The 17,305-nt window shown below is 47.2% G+C and overlaps 1 protein-coding gene across 2 annotated transcripts in view; it reads left to right on the forward strand.

Moving 5' to 3' along the window:
- The window catches only part of SMC1A (structural maintenance of chromosomes 1A), a 34,729-nt gene extending 33,212 nt beyond the window's left edge, over positions 1 to 1,517 (forward strand). For both annotated transcript variants that reach the window (XM_075324228.1, XM_075324229.1), the window contains exon 25: positions 1,047 to 1,517. In XM_075324228.1, the coding sequence (XP_075180343.1) occupies positions 1,047 to 1,130 (84 nt within the window). In that variant the 3' untranslated portion in view covers positions 1,131 to 1,517. The remainder of the gene's footprint in view (positions 1 to 1,046) is intronic.
- Positions 1,518 to 17,305: the final 15,788 nt, after the last annotated feature.

Genomic DNA, 17,305 nt, shown 5'->3' on the forward strand with positions numbered 1-17,305 from the left:
ACTGAGCACCTGTGCTTGGTCTGGACAGTCATCCAAGAGTGCGCTGAGCACCTGTGCTTGGTCTGGACAGTCATCCAAGAGTGCGCTGAGCACCTGTGCTTGGTCTGGACAGTCATCCAAGAGTGCACTGAGCGCCTGTGCTTGGTCTGGACAGTCATCCAAGGGTGCGCTGAGCACCTGTGCTTGGTCTGGACAGTCATCCAGTGGTGCGCTGAGAGCCTGTGCTTGGTCTGGACAGTCATCCAAGGGTGCGCTGAGTGCCTGTGCTTGGTCTGGACAGTCATCCAAGGGTGCGCTGAGAGCCTGTGCTTGGTCTGGACAGTCATCCAAGGGTGCGCTGAGTGCCTGTGCTTGGTCTGGACAGTCATCCAAGGGTGCACTGAGCGCCTGTGCTTGGTCTGGACAGTCATCCAAGGGTGCGCTGAGCACCTGTGCTTGGTCTGGACAGCCATCCAGTGGTGTGCTGAGAGCCTGTGCTTGGTCTGGACAGTCATCCAAGGGTGCGCTGAGTGCCTGTGCTTGGTCTGGACAGTCATCCAAGGGTGCGCTGAGAGCCTGTGCTTGGTCTGGACAGTCATCCAAGGGTGCACTGAGTGCCTGTGCTTGGTCTGGACAGTCATCCAACGGTGCGCTGAGAGCTATGCTTTCTCTGGACAATCATCCAAGGTTGCACGGAGCGCCTGTGCTTAGTCTGGACAGTCATCCAAGGGTGCGCTGAGAACCTGTGCTTGGTCTGGATAATCAACCAAGGGTGAGCTGAGCGCCTGTGCTTGGTTTGGACAGTCCCTTTAAGTCTTTGCTCCAGCAATGCTCTTTGGGATAGGATAAATGCAAAATGTCTCTCTGCTGCCTCCTACTGGTGACAATTATGTAAGTCACTCGCAACTCCAAGACCCATGGAACAGAATTTGGGTATTCGCCAAACCAAAGGCACCAAGGTAATCCTCTATGGATCTTTTTGGCAGCAGTTCTTGTCTTGCAGATATAGAAATGCTGCTGTTTACATTATATAATGTCTATGGCTCCTTTTTCTTCTGTCTTTGCAGCAAGGAGACTGTGTGATCAGCAAGGTCCTGACATTCGATTTGACCAAATACCTTGATGCCAACCCAAATCCGAACGATCAGTGAAGGGCGAATCCCCGTCCGGACGTTTTCTACTTCTTTAACTTATCATGACTTTCCCCGTTCTCCCCGATCCGTGATATCATGTATCCGAATTTATGGGCCGCAATCCTGAAGAACCACAGAACTTGCTCCTCCCTCCGACTTTCTTTTACTTTCATCATGGTGTAATTATCTGATCCTTTTTTTTTTTTTTTTTTTTTTTTTTTTATATACCCTTTATCCTCAGATTTGTGGCGTTTTTGTGTTTAGCGCGGACTCTTCCCATTTTTAGATGATGCTTTCTACAGCTTTTACTATCATGTCTATGATGCCTTTTATCATTTTAGTGTCTTACGTATTTTTGCGCCACCGACGTGTCCAAATGTTTTGAAATAAAGAAATTGAAAACTTTTCTGCTTCCATTTTATTATGGTAAAATAATACAATATCAATAGGATTTAGGTTTCGAGGGTTAGCGGCTCTTTCTCGAGGTACAGGGTTTATTTTTGGAAACCATGTGGTCCCCGGAGCAATATTTTAAGACTTCAGACCAAGTCGCACAGAGGCAACTCTCTGCACTGTCTCTTCCAACGTGCCGGGTGCCGTTTCGGCGGCGTCACAGTATGGCCGAGTGCTGAATGAGATCACAAAGCATGTCTGGCACTGACTGTACCCACCAGAGAGGCTATGCAACAAATGGTGGGATAGGAGGTGAGCCACACTGCAGGGATGTCCATGAAACTGTATGAAGGGGGCTGTGGGGCCATAATACTGTATATAGGGGACATCATTCTGTATATAGGGAGCTGTGGGGCCATAATACTGTATATAGAAGGACATCATTCTGTATGAAGGGGGCTGTGAGGCTATAATACTGTATGTAGGGGGAGGGGGACATCATTCTATATGAAGGGGGCTGTTGGGCCATAATGTATGTAGGGGGACATCATTCTGTATGAAGGGGGCTGTGGGGCCATAATACTGTATGTAGGGGGACATCATTCTGTATGAAGGGGGCTGTGGGGCCATAATACTGTATGTAGGGGGACATCATTCTGTATATAGGGAGCTGTGGGGCCATAATACTGTATATAGAAGGACATCATTCTGTATGAAGGGGGCTGTGGGGCCATAATACTGTATGTAGGAGGACATCATTCTATATGAAGGGGGCTGTGGGGCCATAATACTGTATGTAGGGGGACATCATTCTATATGAAGGGGGCTGTGGGGCCATAATACTGTATGTAGGGGGACATCATTCTATATGAAGGGGGCTGTGGGGCCATAATACTGTATGTAGGGGGACATCATTCTGTATGAAGGGGGCTGTGGGGCCATAATACTGTATGTAGGAGGACAATATTCTATATGAAGGGGGCTGTGGGGCCATAATACTGTATGTAGGGGGACATCATTCTGTATGAAGGGGGTTGTGGGGCCATAATACTGTATGTAGGGGGACATCATTCTGTATGAAGGGGGCTGTGGGGCTATAATACTGCATGTAGGGGGAGGGGGACATCATTCTGTATGAAGGGGGCTGTGGGGCCATAATACTATATAGGGGAGGAGGACATCATTTTGCATGAATGGGCTGTGGGGCCATAATACTGTATGTAGGGGGAGGGGGACATCATTCTGTATATAGGGAGCTGTGGGGCCCTAATACTGTATGTAGGGGGACATCATTCTGTATGAAGGGGGTTGTGGGGCCATAATACTGTATGTAAGGGGACCTCATTCTGTATGAAGGGGGCTGTGGGGCTATAATACTGCATGTAGGAGGAAGGGGACATCATTCTGTATGAAGGAGGCTGTGGGGCCACAATACTATATAGGGGAGGAGGACATCATTTTGCATGAATGGGCTGTGGGGCCATAATACTGTATGTAGGGGGACATCATTCTGTATGAAGAGGGCTGTGGGGCTATAATACTGTATGTAGGGGACATCCTTCTGTATGAAGGGGGCTGTGGGGCCATAATACTGTATATAGGGGACATTCTGTATGAAGGGGGCTGTGGGGCCATAATACTGTATGTAGGGGACATCATTCTGTATGAAGTGGGCTGTGGGGCCATAATACTGTATGTAGGGGACATCATTTTGTATGAAGGGGCTGTGGGGCCATAATACTGTATGTAGGGAGACATTATTCTGTATGAAGAGGGCTGAGGGGCCGTAATACTGTATGTAGGGGGACATCATTCTGTATGAAGGGGGCTGTGGGGCCATAATGTATATAGGGGAACATCATTCTGTATGAAGAGGGCTGTGGGGCTATAATACTGTATGTAGGGGACATCCTTCTGTATGAAGGGGGCTGTGGGGCCATAATACTGTATATAGGGGACATTCTGTATGAAGGGGGCTGTGGGGCCATAATACTGTATGTAGGGGACATCATTCTGTATGAAGTGGGCTGTGGGGCCATAATACTGTATGTAGGGGACATCATTCTGTATGAAGGGGGCTGTGGGGCCATGATCTTGTATGCAGGAGGAGGGGCACGTCATTCTGTATATAAGGAGCAGTGGATCTATCATATTGTATATAAGGGGCCTTGGTGTCATACTGTGTAAAGAGGAGCTGTGGGGGCTATGATAGTGAATATAGAGGGGCTGTGGGCCATCATACTTTGTAAAGGGGTTGTGGGACCATCATACTGTATATAGAGCACTATGAGTCAATCATACGGTATATAGATAGCTCTGGGGAAATTATACTAGATATAGGAGGCTATGTATACTCCATATAGAAGGCTGTGGGTCCTTTTATTCTGTACACAGAGGACTGTGGGTCCATGGTACTCTATATAGGGGGCTATATGACCAGCATAGTCTAGGGGACTGTGGGGGTCCTCATACTGTAGATAAGGTGCTGGAGGTCGTCATACTGTATAGAGGGCTGTGGGACCATCATACTCTATATAGGGGGGGCTATGTTACCATCATTCTCTAGGGGACTGTGGGGGTAATGATACTGTGTATAGAGGACTGTGGGATCATCATATTCCATATAAGAGATTATGTGGCCATTCTACACTAGGAGGCTGTGGCGGTCGTCATACTGTATATATGGGGCTTTGAGGGTCATACTGTGTATAGGGGACTGTGGGGGTCATACTGTATATAGGGTGCAGGGGGCCATAATATTGTATATAAGAGGCTGTGGGCCATCATACTGTATATAGGGGGCTGTGGGGGTCATACTGTATATAGGGTGCTGTGGGCCATCATACTGTATATAGGGGGCTGTGGGCCATCATACTGTATATAGGGGGCTGTGGGGTCATCATACTATGTATAGAGGAGCTGTAGCGGCCATGACACTGTATAGAGCTATGAGGGCCTATATATACTGTATATAGGGGGCTGAGAGTTTGCAGTACAGTACACCGGATACATCAGTGTCATACAAGTACAGTAAGTGGTATCTGCTACAGAGAAGAAACTTTGCCCACGCGACCTAAATTTACACTGAGGCCTGCACCATTAAAGTATTTCTCTTTGTGGCCCCGAACACGGGGTCCTATTTCTCCTAGCAGACATCATGATTGACTCCTAATGCAGGAACTCAATTTTCCCCTCACCCATGACAGCACCACGTGAGAGAGGGATCCGCCCAGCGAGGACAGGAAACCATTCTGAATAAAAGGGCGGTACTTCTCCCCTTCGTCAGTTGGTTTCCTGTCCTTGATGGGGGACCCCCGTTCTGAAAACCGGCGGTGAAGAGAAGTCGCCTACTTACCCAGCCCCGTCCGGTGTCTGGAAGAGCAGGGTGAGTCCTGTAGCACCGTTCTTCGGGGCTGGAAGCGCCGTCCACCTGCCCCTGGGGGGTCCTGGTGTCCGTGCGGTGGCGTGCGGCAGGAGCCGTCTGTGGGATCCCGGTCCGCCGCTCCTTCCTCCCCGCCCTGCGCTCCATGCTGCCTCTGACTTCCGGGTGCGCGGCGGGCATGCTGGGAGCTAGAGGGGGGCCTGGCGTAACGTCACCGGCCAAAGATGGCGGTGCTCATGCAACGCTGAGGGGCGTGCGGCCTGCCATTCGGGGCTGCGGCTGCTCCTGTCCAGGCACCGTGGGGGCAGCGGGGAGGAGCCTCACCTGGGACCGGAAGGCGGAGGATTCTGGTTAAAACTGCTCTTCTGGCACTGTCAGGTGCCGGTGCCTAGGCTCTGCAATGGACACGGATGAGCAGCAGCACTCTCCCGTGCGGCGTCAGCAGGGCAGAAAACCAGATGACCGGAGTGATACTGGTCGGACGGGCCGTGGCAGCCATGACAGCAGATCCTCTCATGACTCTGCAGCTCCTGTGAGTCCTGTGGATGTTCCGAAACAGCCTTCAAAACCGGTACCCTTGATTCCTATGGTGGTGAGTGGATCTTCGACCTCCTGGGCTGAACGTGCGCAGGTCTCTATTGAGCAAATTTGTAGGGCCGCTACCTGGTCCTCACAATCTACTTTTTTTCCGGCACTATCGGTTGGACCTATCCTCCTCGGCTGCTCTTTCGTTTGGTAGATGGGTGCTTGAGGCGGTGGTCCCTCCCTAAATAGGTTTCTCTGGAAATCTCTCACGTGGTGCTGTCATGGGTGAGCAGAAAACACCACGGTTACTTACCGGTAGCCGGTTTTTCCAGAACCCATCACAGCACCCATATATTCCCTCCCTTTCTCATCCTTGGTGTACACTTTTCGGTGTGTTTGTGTGTGTTTCGTGGTGATGGAGTAAGTTCTAACGTTTGTTGGAGGTCCTCTCATTCTCGGTAATCAACTGACGAAGGGGAGAGGTAACCGCCCTTTTATTCAGAATGGTTTCCTGTCCTCGCTGGGCGGATCCCTCTCTCACGTGGTGCTGTCATGGGTTCTGGACAAACCAGCTACCGGTAAGTAACCGTGGTGTTTTTCAGAACCTTCCATGTTGTAAAAATAAAAATCCTAAAAAATAAAGTTTAGTTACTCTGATTGTTAGTGGCATGTTGCTAAATCTGTGGAATTGATGCCTGTAAATAGGAGTGCGAATACGTCGGACATTGATGGCCTATTCTAGTTAACTCTTCATTAGTCACAGTACAGAGATTTGTTACTTCCATCTTTAGTCTGTAGAGGGCGCTGTGAGCTTTTGCAGTGTTCACCATCCAGGTTTATAGCTTGAGCTGTTACACAAGACGATATCAATAATTAGTTTTAGGTATTTACATTTTTAGCCTTTTTCCCCTTCTGTCCTATGGTCTACTATGGGACTTTGAATATTCTTAAGCATAGAGCAAAAAAAGAAACATAGCAAAAATGTGCACACCTCTATGTACAAAAAAAAATATTTATTGCTACAACAATAATGCAAAAACTTTACATTGTATTATTCCAGCCTACTACAGTGCCTTGAAAAAATATTCATAATCTGTGAACGTTTCCAAAAAGTCCTACTTTGGTCTCATCTGACCAGAACAGCTTCTTCCTCATTCTCACTGTGTCCCCTACGTGGCATGTGGAAGAAGAGGCTCTGGTCAGAAGAGTCCAAAGTTTTGAGGGCTAAATCCAAAATGCTGTGTGTGTGGCAGAAAACACACTGCACATCACCCTGAAAACACCATCCCCACAGTCACACATGGTGGCGGTAGCATCCTGCTATGGGGAGGCTTTTCTTCAGCAGGGAAGCTGGTCAGAATTGATGGGAAGATAGATGGAGCTAAATACAGGGCAATCCTGGAGGAAAACGTACACTGCAGATCACCCTGAAAACACCATCCCCCAGTCAAACATGGTGGAGGCTGCATCTCGCTATGGGGAGGCTTTTCTTCAGCAGGGGCAGGGAAGCTGGTCAGAATTGATGGGAAGATGGATGGAGCTAAATACAGAGCAATCCTGGAGGAAAACTAACACTGCAGATCACCCTGAAAACACCATTTCCCCGTCACACATGGTGGAGGCAGCATCCCACTATGGGGAGGCTTTTCTTCAGCAGGGGCAGGGAAGCTGGTCAGAATTGATGGGAAGATGGATGGAGCTAAATACAGAGGAATCCTGGAGGAAAACCCGTTAGAAGTTGCAAAGACTTGAGACTGGGGCAGAGTCTCAGTCTAAATATCCTACCAGTGCTACAATGGAGGGTTTAGATTAGAACATACTCCTGAGTGTGAACTGCGCAGACACAGTCCAGATCGAAAACCCATTAAGAATCTGTGATGTGGAAATTGCTGATTACAGACGTCTCCATCCAATCTCACTGAGCGAGTGTGCAAAGAAGAAAGAGCAAAAATGTCACCTCTGGATGAGCAAAGCTGGAGAGACCGACTCCAAAAGACTCACCGCAGTCACTGCAGCCAAAGGTGGTCCTACAAAGTATTCACTCAGGGGAGCGGAGTACAAAGGCACGGCACAATTTTCAGACTTACATCTTCAAAATATTAAGAAAACCAGATATCCTTTCCTCTATGCTTCACATATACTTGGTGATGGTATATCACATAAAATCCCAATGAAATACATTAAATTTTGTGGGTGTAACATGAAAAAAATCTGGAAAAGTTAAAGGGGTATGATTACTTTTTCAAGGCACTGTAAGTGTAAGCTTTATGTAGTTACATAGGGTGAAAAAAGACTTGGGTCCATCAAGTCCAACCTTTCTCCACCAGTTCTACATTTTCCATTACTAGAATATTTATAACCCGCAATGTCATTTGTAGTGAGAAAATCATCCAACCCTTATATAAAAAAATAAAAAAGGAATAAAAGCTATTATATAAAATACTAGCTGTAGTACCCGGCGTTGCACGAGATAGTAACTGTCTCTCTGTCCCTCTCCCAGTCTCTGTCTGTCTCTTTCCTTGTCTGTCTGTTTCCATCAGTCTGTCTGTCTCAATCTCTGTATCTGTCTGTCTGTCTCTCTGTCTCTTTGCCCGCCTGTCTCTTTCCCCGTTTGTCTCTGTCTTTTTCTGTCTCTCTCTATCTGTCTCTCTATCTGTCTCACCACCGACATCTTATTACCTCACACATAAGCGTCTTATACTAGCAGTTTATTTTATTCCTATAGCAACCACTGACAGTTGCTATTTATAGCCTGCAGCTCCCAGCGCCATTCAGTTTAATGGCTGCAGGATTTTTGTAGCGTAACTGGAAAGCGCGGGGTTAAATTTTCCCGCCCAAACATAGTCTATGACGTTCCCTGAGTCACATGGAGTGTCTGTGCAAAATTTCGTGATTGTAAATGCGACGGTGCGGATTCCTTTAGCCGACACACACACACACACACACACACATACATACACACACACATACATACACACACATACATACATACACACACACATACATATACATACATACACACACATACACATACATAAATACACACACACATACACACACACACATACATACACACATACACACACACACACACACACACACACACACACACACACACATACATACACACACACATACATACACACACATACATACATACACACACACATACACATACACACACATACATACATACACATACACACACACATACACATACATACATACACACATACATACACACACATACATACATACACACACACATACACATACACACACACATACATACACACACATACATACATACACATACACACACACATACACATACATACATACACACACACATACACACACATACACACACACATACACACATACACATACACACACACACACACATACACACACACACACACACACACACACACTCAGCTTTATATATTAGATATAGTATATAATATGAAATCTATTATAATGTCTGCCATTACTACCCCTTGTGGTCGGCATTCCACAGTCTGACTGCTCTAACTGTAAAGAATCCTTTCATATTTAGCTGCCGGAATCGCCTTTCCTCCGCACATAACGAATCTTCCCAGGTCCTTTGGAAGGAATAAGTCATATACTAGTCCTTAGTATTGACCACACAGGCATTTAGACATGTAATGAGATGGTGGAACTGAACATTGTTAGACCCCCAGCAGCCATATCAACACATTGGCATTCCACGATCGTGCAATGGATGGTTCATTAGATGATAAAAGAAGTTTCCTCCATATGTATAACTACGTAAATGCCATGTATTCTATTGACCGAGGCATCCAAGGTGTTAAACGGCCACAATCGGAGTCATCTCTGATCCAAACCATACAGCTACTGTGTTTCCCCAAAAATAAGCCCTAGCATGATTTTACAGGATTTTTGGAGACTGCTTGAAGTATACAGTAATCCCTACTCCAAAAATAAACCCTAGTTACAGTCAGAGCAGGGATATGGGGGGAGTCAAACTGCGCAATTTCTCAGGGCTCCACTCTGTTAAGGACCCCAGAGTTTGTATTCCGAGGTTAAGATTGTTTAAGGACCTTTGGTGACTTCACAGTCATGTGACCAAAGGTCTCTTAATTACAGGAGTATAAATGAACTGAACAGGAGACAGGTTGGTGTGCAGGACCGGCATTAAGGGCGAGGGAGAGAAAACTGGGCAATTTCACATTTTTTGTTCAAGAATAAGAGTGGATGGAGAAAAAAATAAGACATCTCCTGAAAATAAGCCCTAACCCATTGTCACGCTAGATACGGGGAAGTACCAAGTGAGCGGCGAAAGGTAAGGGAAGGGGGAAGATGATGACCTCTATCCAAACCTAATGCTGGTCCCCGTGGTCCCTCACCACCCTAGATAGGTCCTGCACCTATGTGCCAAGCAGGGTACCTGACCCTAGGTATCCCTAGTGCTGGTCCCTGGGGTCCCTCACCACCCTAGATAGGTTCCACACCTATGCACCGAGCAGGATACCTGACCCCAGGTATCCCTAGTGCTGGTCCCTGGGGTCCCTCATCACCCTAGATAGGTTCCTCACCTATGCGCTGAGCAGGATACCTGACCCTAGGTATCCCTAGTGCTGGTCCCTGGGTTCCCTTACCACCCTAGATAGGTTCCTCACCTATGAGCCGAGCCGGATACCTGACCCTAGGTATCACTAATGATGGTCCCTGGGGTCCCTCACCACCGTACATAGGTTCCACTCCTATGCACCGAGCAGGATACCTGATCCCAGGTATCCCTAGTGCTGGTCCCTGGAGTCCCTCACCACCCTAGATAGGTTCTGCACCTATGCGCCAAGCCGGATACCTGACCCTAGGTATTCCTAGTGCTGCACCCTAAATAGGGAATGGATGGGATGAGCTTTGCGTCAACCCCACTAATCACTATAGAAGAGACAAGAAGGACACACAGGGGGAAGAAGCATGAACTACTTAACACAAGTAGAACTTCAGCAACAATACTATAGGTGAGAGCAAGCCACCTGCTTGCAACCAGAGCTAGAATGAACTGAAAAATATCACCAGCACCAGTCCAGGGATGAAGGGATATTTAAGCACTAAGAGAATGCTGATGATCAGCAGCTGGGTGGAGGTTGAGCTCCTGCTGGGTCCAAAAGGGGGAGTGTTATGATCCGGAACCATGGAAGACCACCATAAATCAATGGTAAAAGGTGACAAGAGCATTGGCAACTAATCTGGCTGCCATCCCCTTACTCACCATCAACACTAGAAGTAGCCGAGGGGTGAACTAACATCCTGTGCACCGCGAACCCAGCCGGAGAACTAGCTATTCTAAAGGAGGGAAAGATGAATAACTCTCTGCCTCAGAAAATAGACAAGAATAGCAAGCCCCCCAGATTCAAAGACTGCGGTTATATAGGAAAACACAATACACAGATAGATGATAGGATTAGCAAAAGGTGAGGCCCTACTGACTAAATAGGACAGGACAGGAAAGGGACTGATGGTGGCCAGAGAAAAACCCTACAAAAATCCAAAAACCTGATAGTACAAAAAGCCCTCAGATCGCTAGATCTGAACTCCGTCCTATACCAGGCGCTCTTGTCATACCAATGAACAGAAAGCAGGAATCATTACAAATTCAAGAAGCAACAAACACATGGACTTATAGGAGCAATACTCCAAACAGAACTGCAGGGAGCTTCCTAGCTAAGCAACTGAGAGGGAAGATCCCTGCATGCAAATAAACTGAAAACAACCACAGCAAATGACAAACTCAGATAAGAGCAAAAGAACCAACAACAAATAAAGAGCCAAGCACTTATCTGGGGTAGATGTGGTGTGGAGCAGAATGAAGCAGGCTGGTGTACAAAGAACAACTGACATCCGGCATAGCCTGCAATCAGACCAGGATTTAATAAGCAGAGAGTTAGCAATGGAAACGCCCATTGCTCAACACACCTGGTCTCTGTCCAAACCATTCCTGGCCACAAGAGGGAGCCCTCACAGCAGCCAAAGCATAACTGACATTCACAACAGGGGAGACATGAAAATCCAGCAGGAAAGCTACCTATACCAATGAATACTGACAGCAAGTACAATAGAAAGTCAGGGAGCATTTTGCGCAGCCAAATGCTGTGACCTTCTATTGCCAGAAACCACATGACTGTCTGTCACTCGTAACACCCATCTTTCAGAGCAAAAAATAGTATAAGACACTGTCTTATTTTCAGAGAAACACAGTAGTTCCATGTCCTGGTTTCCTTTGAGAAAATACTGATACCTCCTGAGGTGTGTATATTTGAATATTTTTGTCTAAAAAAATAATTATATATAGGCATGAGCACTTACTAATAGTTTCTTCCACTCTGTGTGAACTGTTACCAAACGATGTTACAGCTTACACTCCAGGGAGTACAAGTGATAACTTCTTGAGGTCTCAGGATTCTACTCATCTCTTATGTTTCTAAAATAAAGTAAAAGACGACGCATCCTACAATTCGCCTAGATATCAAAAGTGTGGTGCTAGTCACTACTTACGGGCAGAATGGATGGAAGGGTAGTCAGACAAGCCGGGATCAGAACACAGGAAGACACAACAGGACACAGGGAGTAAGCAGAAATGCAATCCAGTCACAGGCCGAGGGTCAGAATTCCAGGAGAGTACATATAACATTCAGGGAGCAGACAGAGATGTGGTCAGGTAATGGTCCGAGGTCAGAAGCCAGGAGAGAACATATAAGATTCAGGGAGCAGACAGGAGACTTAGTCAGGTAATGGTCCGAGGTCAGAAGCCAGGAGAGTACATATAAGATTCAGGAAGCAGACAGGAGACTTGGTCAGGTAATGGTCCGAGGTCAGAAGCCAGGAGAGTACATATAAGATTCAGGAAGCAGACAGGAGACTTGGTCAGGTAATGGTCCGAGGTCAGAAGCCAGGAGGTCAGGAGAAAAACAGGGAGCAGGCAGAGAGGAGTCAATAAACAGTTTGGGGTCCAGATGCCAAGATCAGAACACAAACAGGAGCCAAGACACAACAGGACACAGGGAGTAAGCAGAAATACAGTCCAGTAACAGGCCAATTGCCAGAATTCCAGGAGAGTACATATAACATTCAGGGAGCAGACAGAGATATGGTCAGGTAACGGTCCGAGGTCAGAAGCGAGGAGAGTACATATAAGATTCAGGGAGCAGACAGGAGACTTGGTCAGGTAATGGTCCGAGGTCAGAAGCCAGGAGAGTACATATAAGATTCAGGAAGCAGACAGGAGACTTGGTCAGGTAATGGTCCGAGGTCAGAAGCCAGGAGAGTACATATAAGATTCAGGTAGCAGACAGGAGACTTGGTCAGGTAATGGTCCGAGGTCAGAAGCCAGGAGGTCAGGAGAAAAACAGGGAGCAGGCAGAGAGGAGTCAATAAACAGTTTGGGGTCCAGATGCCAAGATCAGAACACAAACAGGAGCCAAGACACAACAGGACACAGGGAGTAAGCAGAAATGCAGTCCAGTAACAGGCCAATGGCCAGAATTCCAGGTGAGTACATATAACATTCAGGGAGCAGACAGAGATATGGTCAGGTAACGGTCCGAGGTCAGAAGCGAGGAGAGTACATATAAGATTCAGGGAGCAGACAGGAGACTTGGTCAGGTAATGGTCCGAGGTCAGAAGCCAGGAGAGTACATATAAGATTCAGGAAGCAGACAGGAGACTTGGTCAGGTAATGGTCCGAGGTCAGAAGCCAGGAGAGTACATATAAGATTCAGGAAGCAGACAGGAGACTTGGTCAGGTAATGGTCCGAGGTCAGAAGCCAGGAGGTCAGGAGAAAAACAGGGAGCAGGCAGAGAGGAGTCAATAAACAGTTTGGGGTCCAGATGCCAAGATCAGAACACAAACAGGAGCCAAGACACAACAGGACACAGGGAGTAAGCAGAAATGCAGTCCAGTAACAGGCCAATGGCCAGAATTCCAGGTGAGTACATATAGCATTCAGGGAGCAGACAGAGACGTGGTCAGGTAACGGTCCGAGGTCAGAAGCCAGGAGGTCACGAGAAAAACAGAGAGCAGGCAGATAGGGGTCAATAAACAGTCTGGGGTCAAAAAGCCCAGATCAGGACCCAAAAGCACAAATGAAGAGCCATGAAGCATGACTAGCAAAGTTCTGGGAGAGCCTGCTCAGTAAAGAAACAGAGCAATTTTCCAAAAACATGGAGCACCTGAGCAAGCGTCTCCCAGAACCTGCATGGAAACCTTGTGCAGAAAACCAACCTGCATAACACATGCAAAATGCTCTGCACAAAGGAAATATATAACTGCTGGCTCCGTAGTTGAGGAGAGCGTGGCAGAACATAACCAGTTTGCAAAATGCTCCGCACAGCGGAACCACGACAAAAGAATTTTAATCTGCCTATAAAGGTTAATGCTTTAAAATCCCATATCTAATCCAAATTATTCAACTAAATTACTCCGAGTTTCGCCATTACGGCTTCTTCAGGGGTTTATAGCACTTCTTGTTTAAAAAACTTCAAAATTTCTATCTCAGTGTACAACGTGCACATCTTCAAGATTTCTGCATAAAAAATACCTTTCAAATTCACGTTAAAGGTCAGTCAAATAAAAACAACCCAAAATCGGGTTTTTGAAGTGTTGCTTTAAGCCCAGATTTGCCTCTTCTACATTTCTATCTATAGATAAGGACTCGTTGGCTTTAACATCCTGCAGTGAAGAAATTAATCACAAAGCCGTGACAAAATAATTTGCAGATCCTTAAATATATTCGGATGAACGATACATTTTCGAAGAACTTCCTTTTCAAGTTCCTACAGGCCTGACCTTACACCACTACTATTTATATCAAATTCCATAACTGTGACAGCAAATAGATCCTTGATATGATAGGCACAAATCTCCGAAAGTCGAGCAACCCACCCAAACATTTTATGAGCATCATTATCATTGTTGGCACAAGTTTTGGTGGCACTATCAATCTGAGCCAAGTGAATATCTCCTCACCTGTGATGAACTGGGAATATAAAACACGGCAAAAAAAAAAAAAAAAAAATTATATTCTAATTAATTTTTTAATATATTTTTATACTCGTTGGCACTCATTTACTAATACTGCCATTTTAGCACCAAATTCTGTGAGCAAAACACACTCCTATGCCTTTTGAACTCCAAATTAAAAAGATTTTTTTTACAAGAGCTCGGGAAATCAATACAGCACACACGCTTTGTGGTGTACTGAACGTTTCTGCTTTATTACATTATGTGACCAGTTTATATAGTGTCATGATTCCTCTGTGCAGATCATCTTGCACACAGGTGATGCTCTGTCGCGCCTTCCTGAATTACGGAGTCGGCAGTGACATTATTCCTCTGTGCAGAGCATCTTTCACACAGGTTATACTCTGCTGCGCCTTCCTAAATTACGGAGCTGGCAGTGACATCATTCCTGTGTGCAGAGCATCTTTCACACAGGTTATGCTCTCCTGCGCTTTCCTCAACTACAGAGCCGGCAATGACATTATTCCTCTGTGCAGAGCATCTTGCACTAAGTTGATGCTCTGCCGCGCCTTCCTGAATTACGGAGCCGGCAGTGACATTATTCCCCTGTGCAGAGCATCTTTCACACAGGTTGTACTCTACTGCGCCTTCCTGAATTACGGAGCTGGCAGTGACATTCCTCTGTGCAGAGCATCTTTCACACAGGTTATGCTCTGCTGCACCTTCCTCAACTACAGAGCCAGCAGTGATATTATTTCTCTGTGCAGAGTATCTTGCACACAGTTGATGCTTTGTCGCGCCTTCCTGAATTACGGAGCTGGCAGTGACATTATTCCTCTGTGCAGAGCATATTTCACACAGGTTGTGCTCTACTGCGCCTTCCTGAATTACGGAGCTGGCAGTGACATTCCTCTGTGCAGAGCATCTTTCACACAGGTTATGCTCTGCTGCACCTTCCTCAACTACAGAGCCAGCAGTGATATTATTTCTCTGTGCAGAGCATCTTGCACACAGTTGATGCTTTGTCGCGCCTTCCTGAATTACGGAGCTGGCAGTGACATTATTCCTCTGTGCAGAGCATCTTCCACACAGGTTATGCTCTGCTTTGCCTTCCTGAATTACAGAGCTGGCAGTGTCATTATTCCTCTGTGCAGAGCATCTTTCACAAAGGTGATGCTCTGCCACGCCTTCCTGACCTACAGAGCCGGCAGTGACATTATTCCTCTGTGCAGAGCATCTTTCACACAGGTTGTGCTCTGCCTCACCTTCCTGAATTACGGAGCCGGCAGTGACATTATTCCTCTGTGCAGAGCATCTTTCACACAGGTTGTGCTCTACTGCGCCTTCCTCAACTACAGAGCCAGCAGTGATATTATTCCTCTTTGCAGAGCATCTTTCACACAGGTGATGTTCTGCTGCGCTTTCCTGAATTACGGAGCTGGCAGTGGCATTATTCCTCTGTGCAGAGCATCTTGCACACAGGTGATGCTCTGCTGCGCCTTCCTGAATTACGGAGCTGGCAGTGGCATTATTCCTCTGTGCAGAGCATCTTGCACACAGTTGATGCTCTGCTGCGCCTTCCTGAATTATCGAGCTGGCAGTGGCATTATTCCTCTGAGCAGAGCATCTTGCACACAGTTGATGCTCTGCCGCACCTTCCTGAATTACGGAGCTGGCAGTGGCATTATTCCTCTGTGCAGAGCATCTTTCATACAGGTTATGCTCTGCTTTGCCTTCCTGAATTATGGAGCTGGCAGTGACATTATTTCTCTGTGCAGAGCATCTTTCACACAGGTTGTGCTCTACTGCGCCTTCCTGAATTACAGAGTCGGCAGTAACATTATTCCTCTGTGCAGAGCATCTTGCACACAGGTGATGCTCTGCCGCGCCGTCCTGAATTATGGAGCCTACAGTGACATTATTCCTCTGTGCAGAGCATCTTGCACACAGGTGATGCTCTGCTGCGCCTTCCTGAACTACAGAGCCGGCAGTGACATGTTTCTTTTGTGCAGAGCATCTTGCATTTGGAGATGCTCTGCTGTGTTTCCTTGAGCACTAGCTGACAGGTTGTTTGACAGCACAGGATTCCATGTAGGTTCTGGGAGGTCCTTTTACTACCTCCAACAGCAAATCAAATCCTAGATACACCCTGCACCACACCCACAAGGAACACCAGTGGACAGCTTGAGTGGAATAGAGTCGCCCACCTGGGAGGTCAGGGAGGGGAGGTGAGTAGTGTAGTCTGTAGTCAGTTAGAGAGTAGCCCTCGAGCTTTGAGGAGCTCAGAGGAGGTTGGGAGTGGTGGCTCCCAGAGAAGCTGTTTAGGTTGCAGACGGTGGTCTGAGCCTAGAGGAGTTGGACCCCCGGTCGCAGGAGATTGTTGCAAGGTGTCAGGACTTGTCAAGGAGGACAGCTGGCAGCCTAGCACTATCACCGGTCCGGGTCCGAAGGCACGATGGGGTACACGGACCCTAGGTTGGGGAGTAGCTTCAAGCAACCCGATAATTCATCTGAGGAGAACGGAGCCTTTATGATCTGTTCCCATCCGCTCCAGAATCGGGGCATTAGCGCAATGAGAGGGATAGGACTTTCCAATCCAACACGGTCCAGAAAATCCCAAGCATGAACCCTGAGAGCAAGCTCCCACACTTAGCCACAGTGGGGAGCGAGGCCCGACTAGTTCCATACTACTGGGCCACCAAGTTGAAGTTAAACTTAGTGCCAGGAGGCAGGTCACAGATCACCAGGCAGCACTATAGGGGACGGGACCCGGACAAGCTCCCCGCAGCGGCAGCGGTACTCAGAGACTTGGTTTACCCGGTTATCAGCGTCTGCTTATGAACTGAGGGAGTATGAGAGTGACCTCTGCAACCCACAGCACCC

This window comes from Anomaloglossus baeobatrachus, chromosome 9 (assembly GCF_048569485.1).
Source record: "Anomaloglossus baeobatrachus isolate aAnoBae1 chromosome 9, aAnoBae1.hap1, whole genome shotgun sequence".
Classification (NCBI taxonomy): domain Eukaryota; kingdom Metazoa; phylum Chordata; class Amphibia; order Anura; family Aromobatidae; genus Anomaloglossus; species Anomaloglossus baeobatrachus.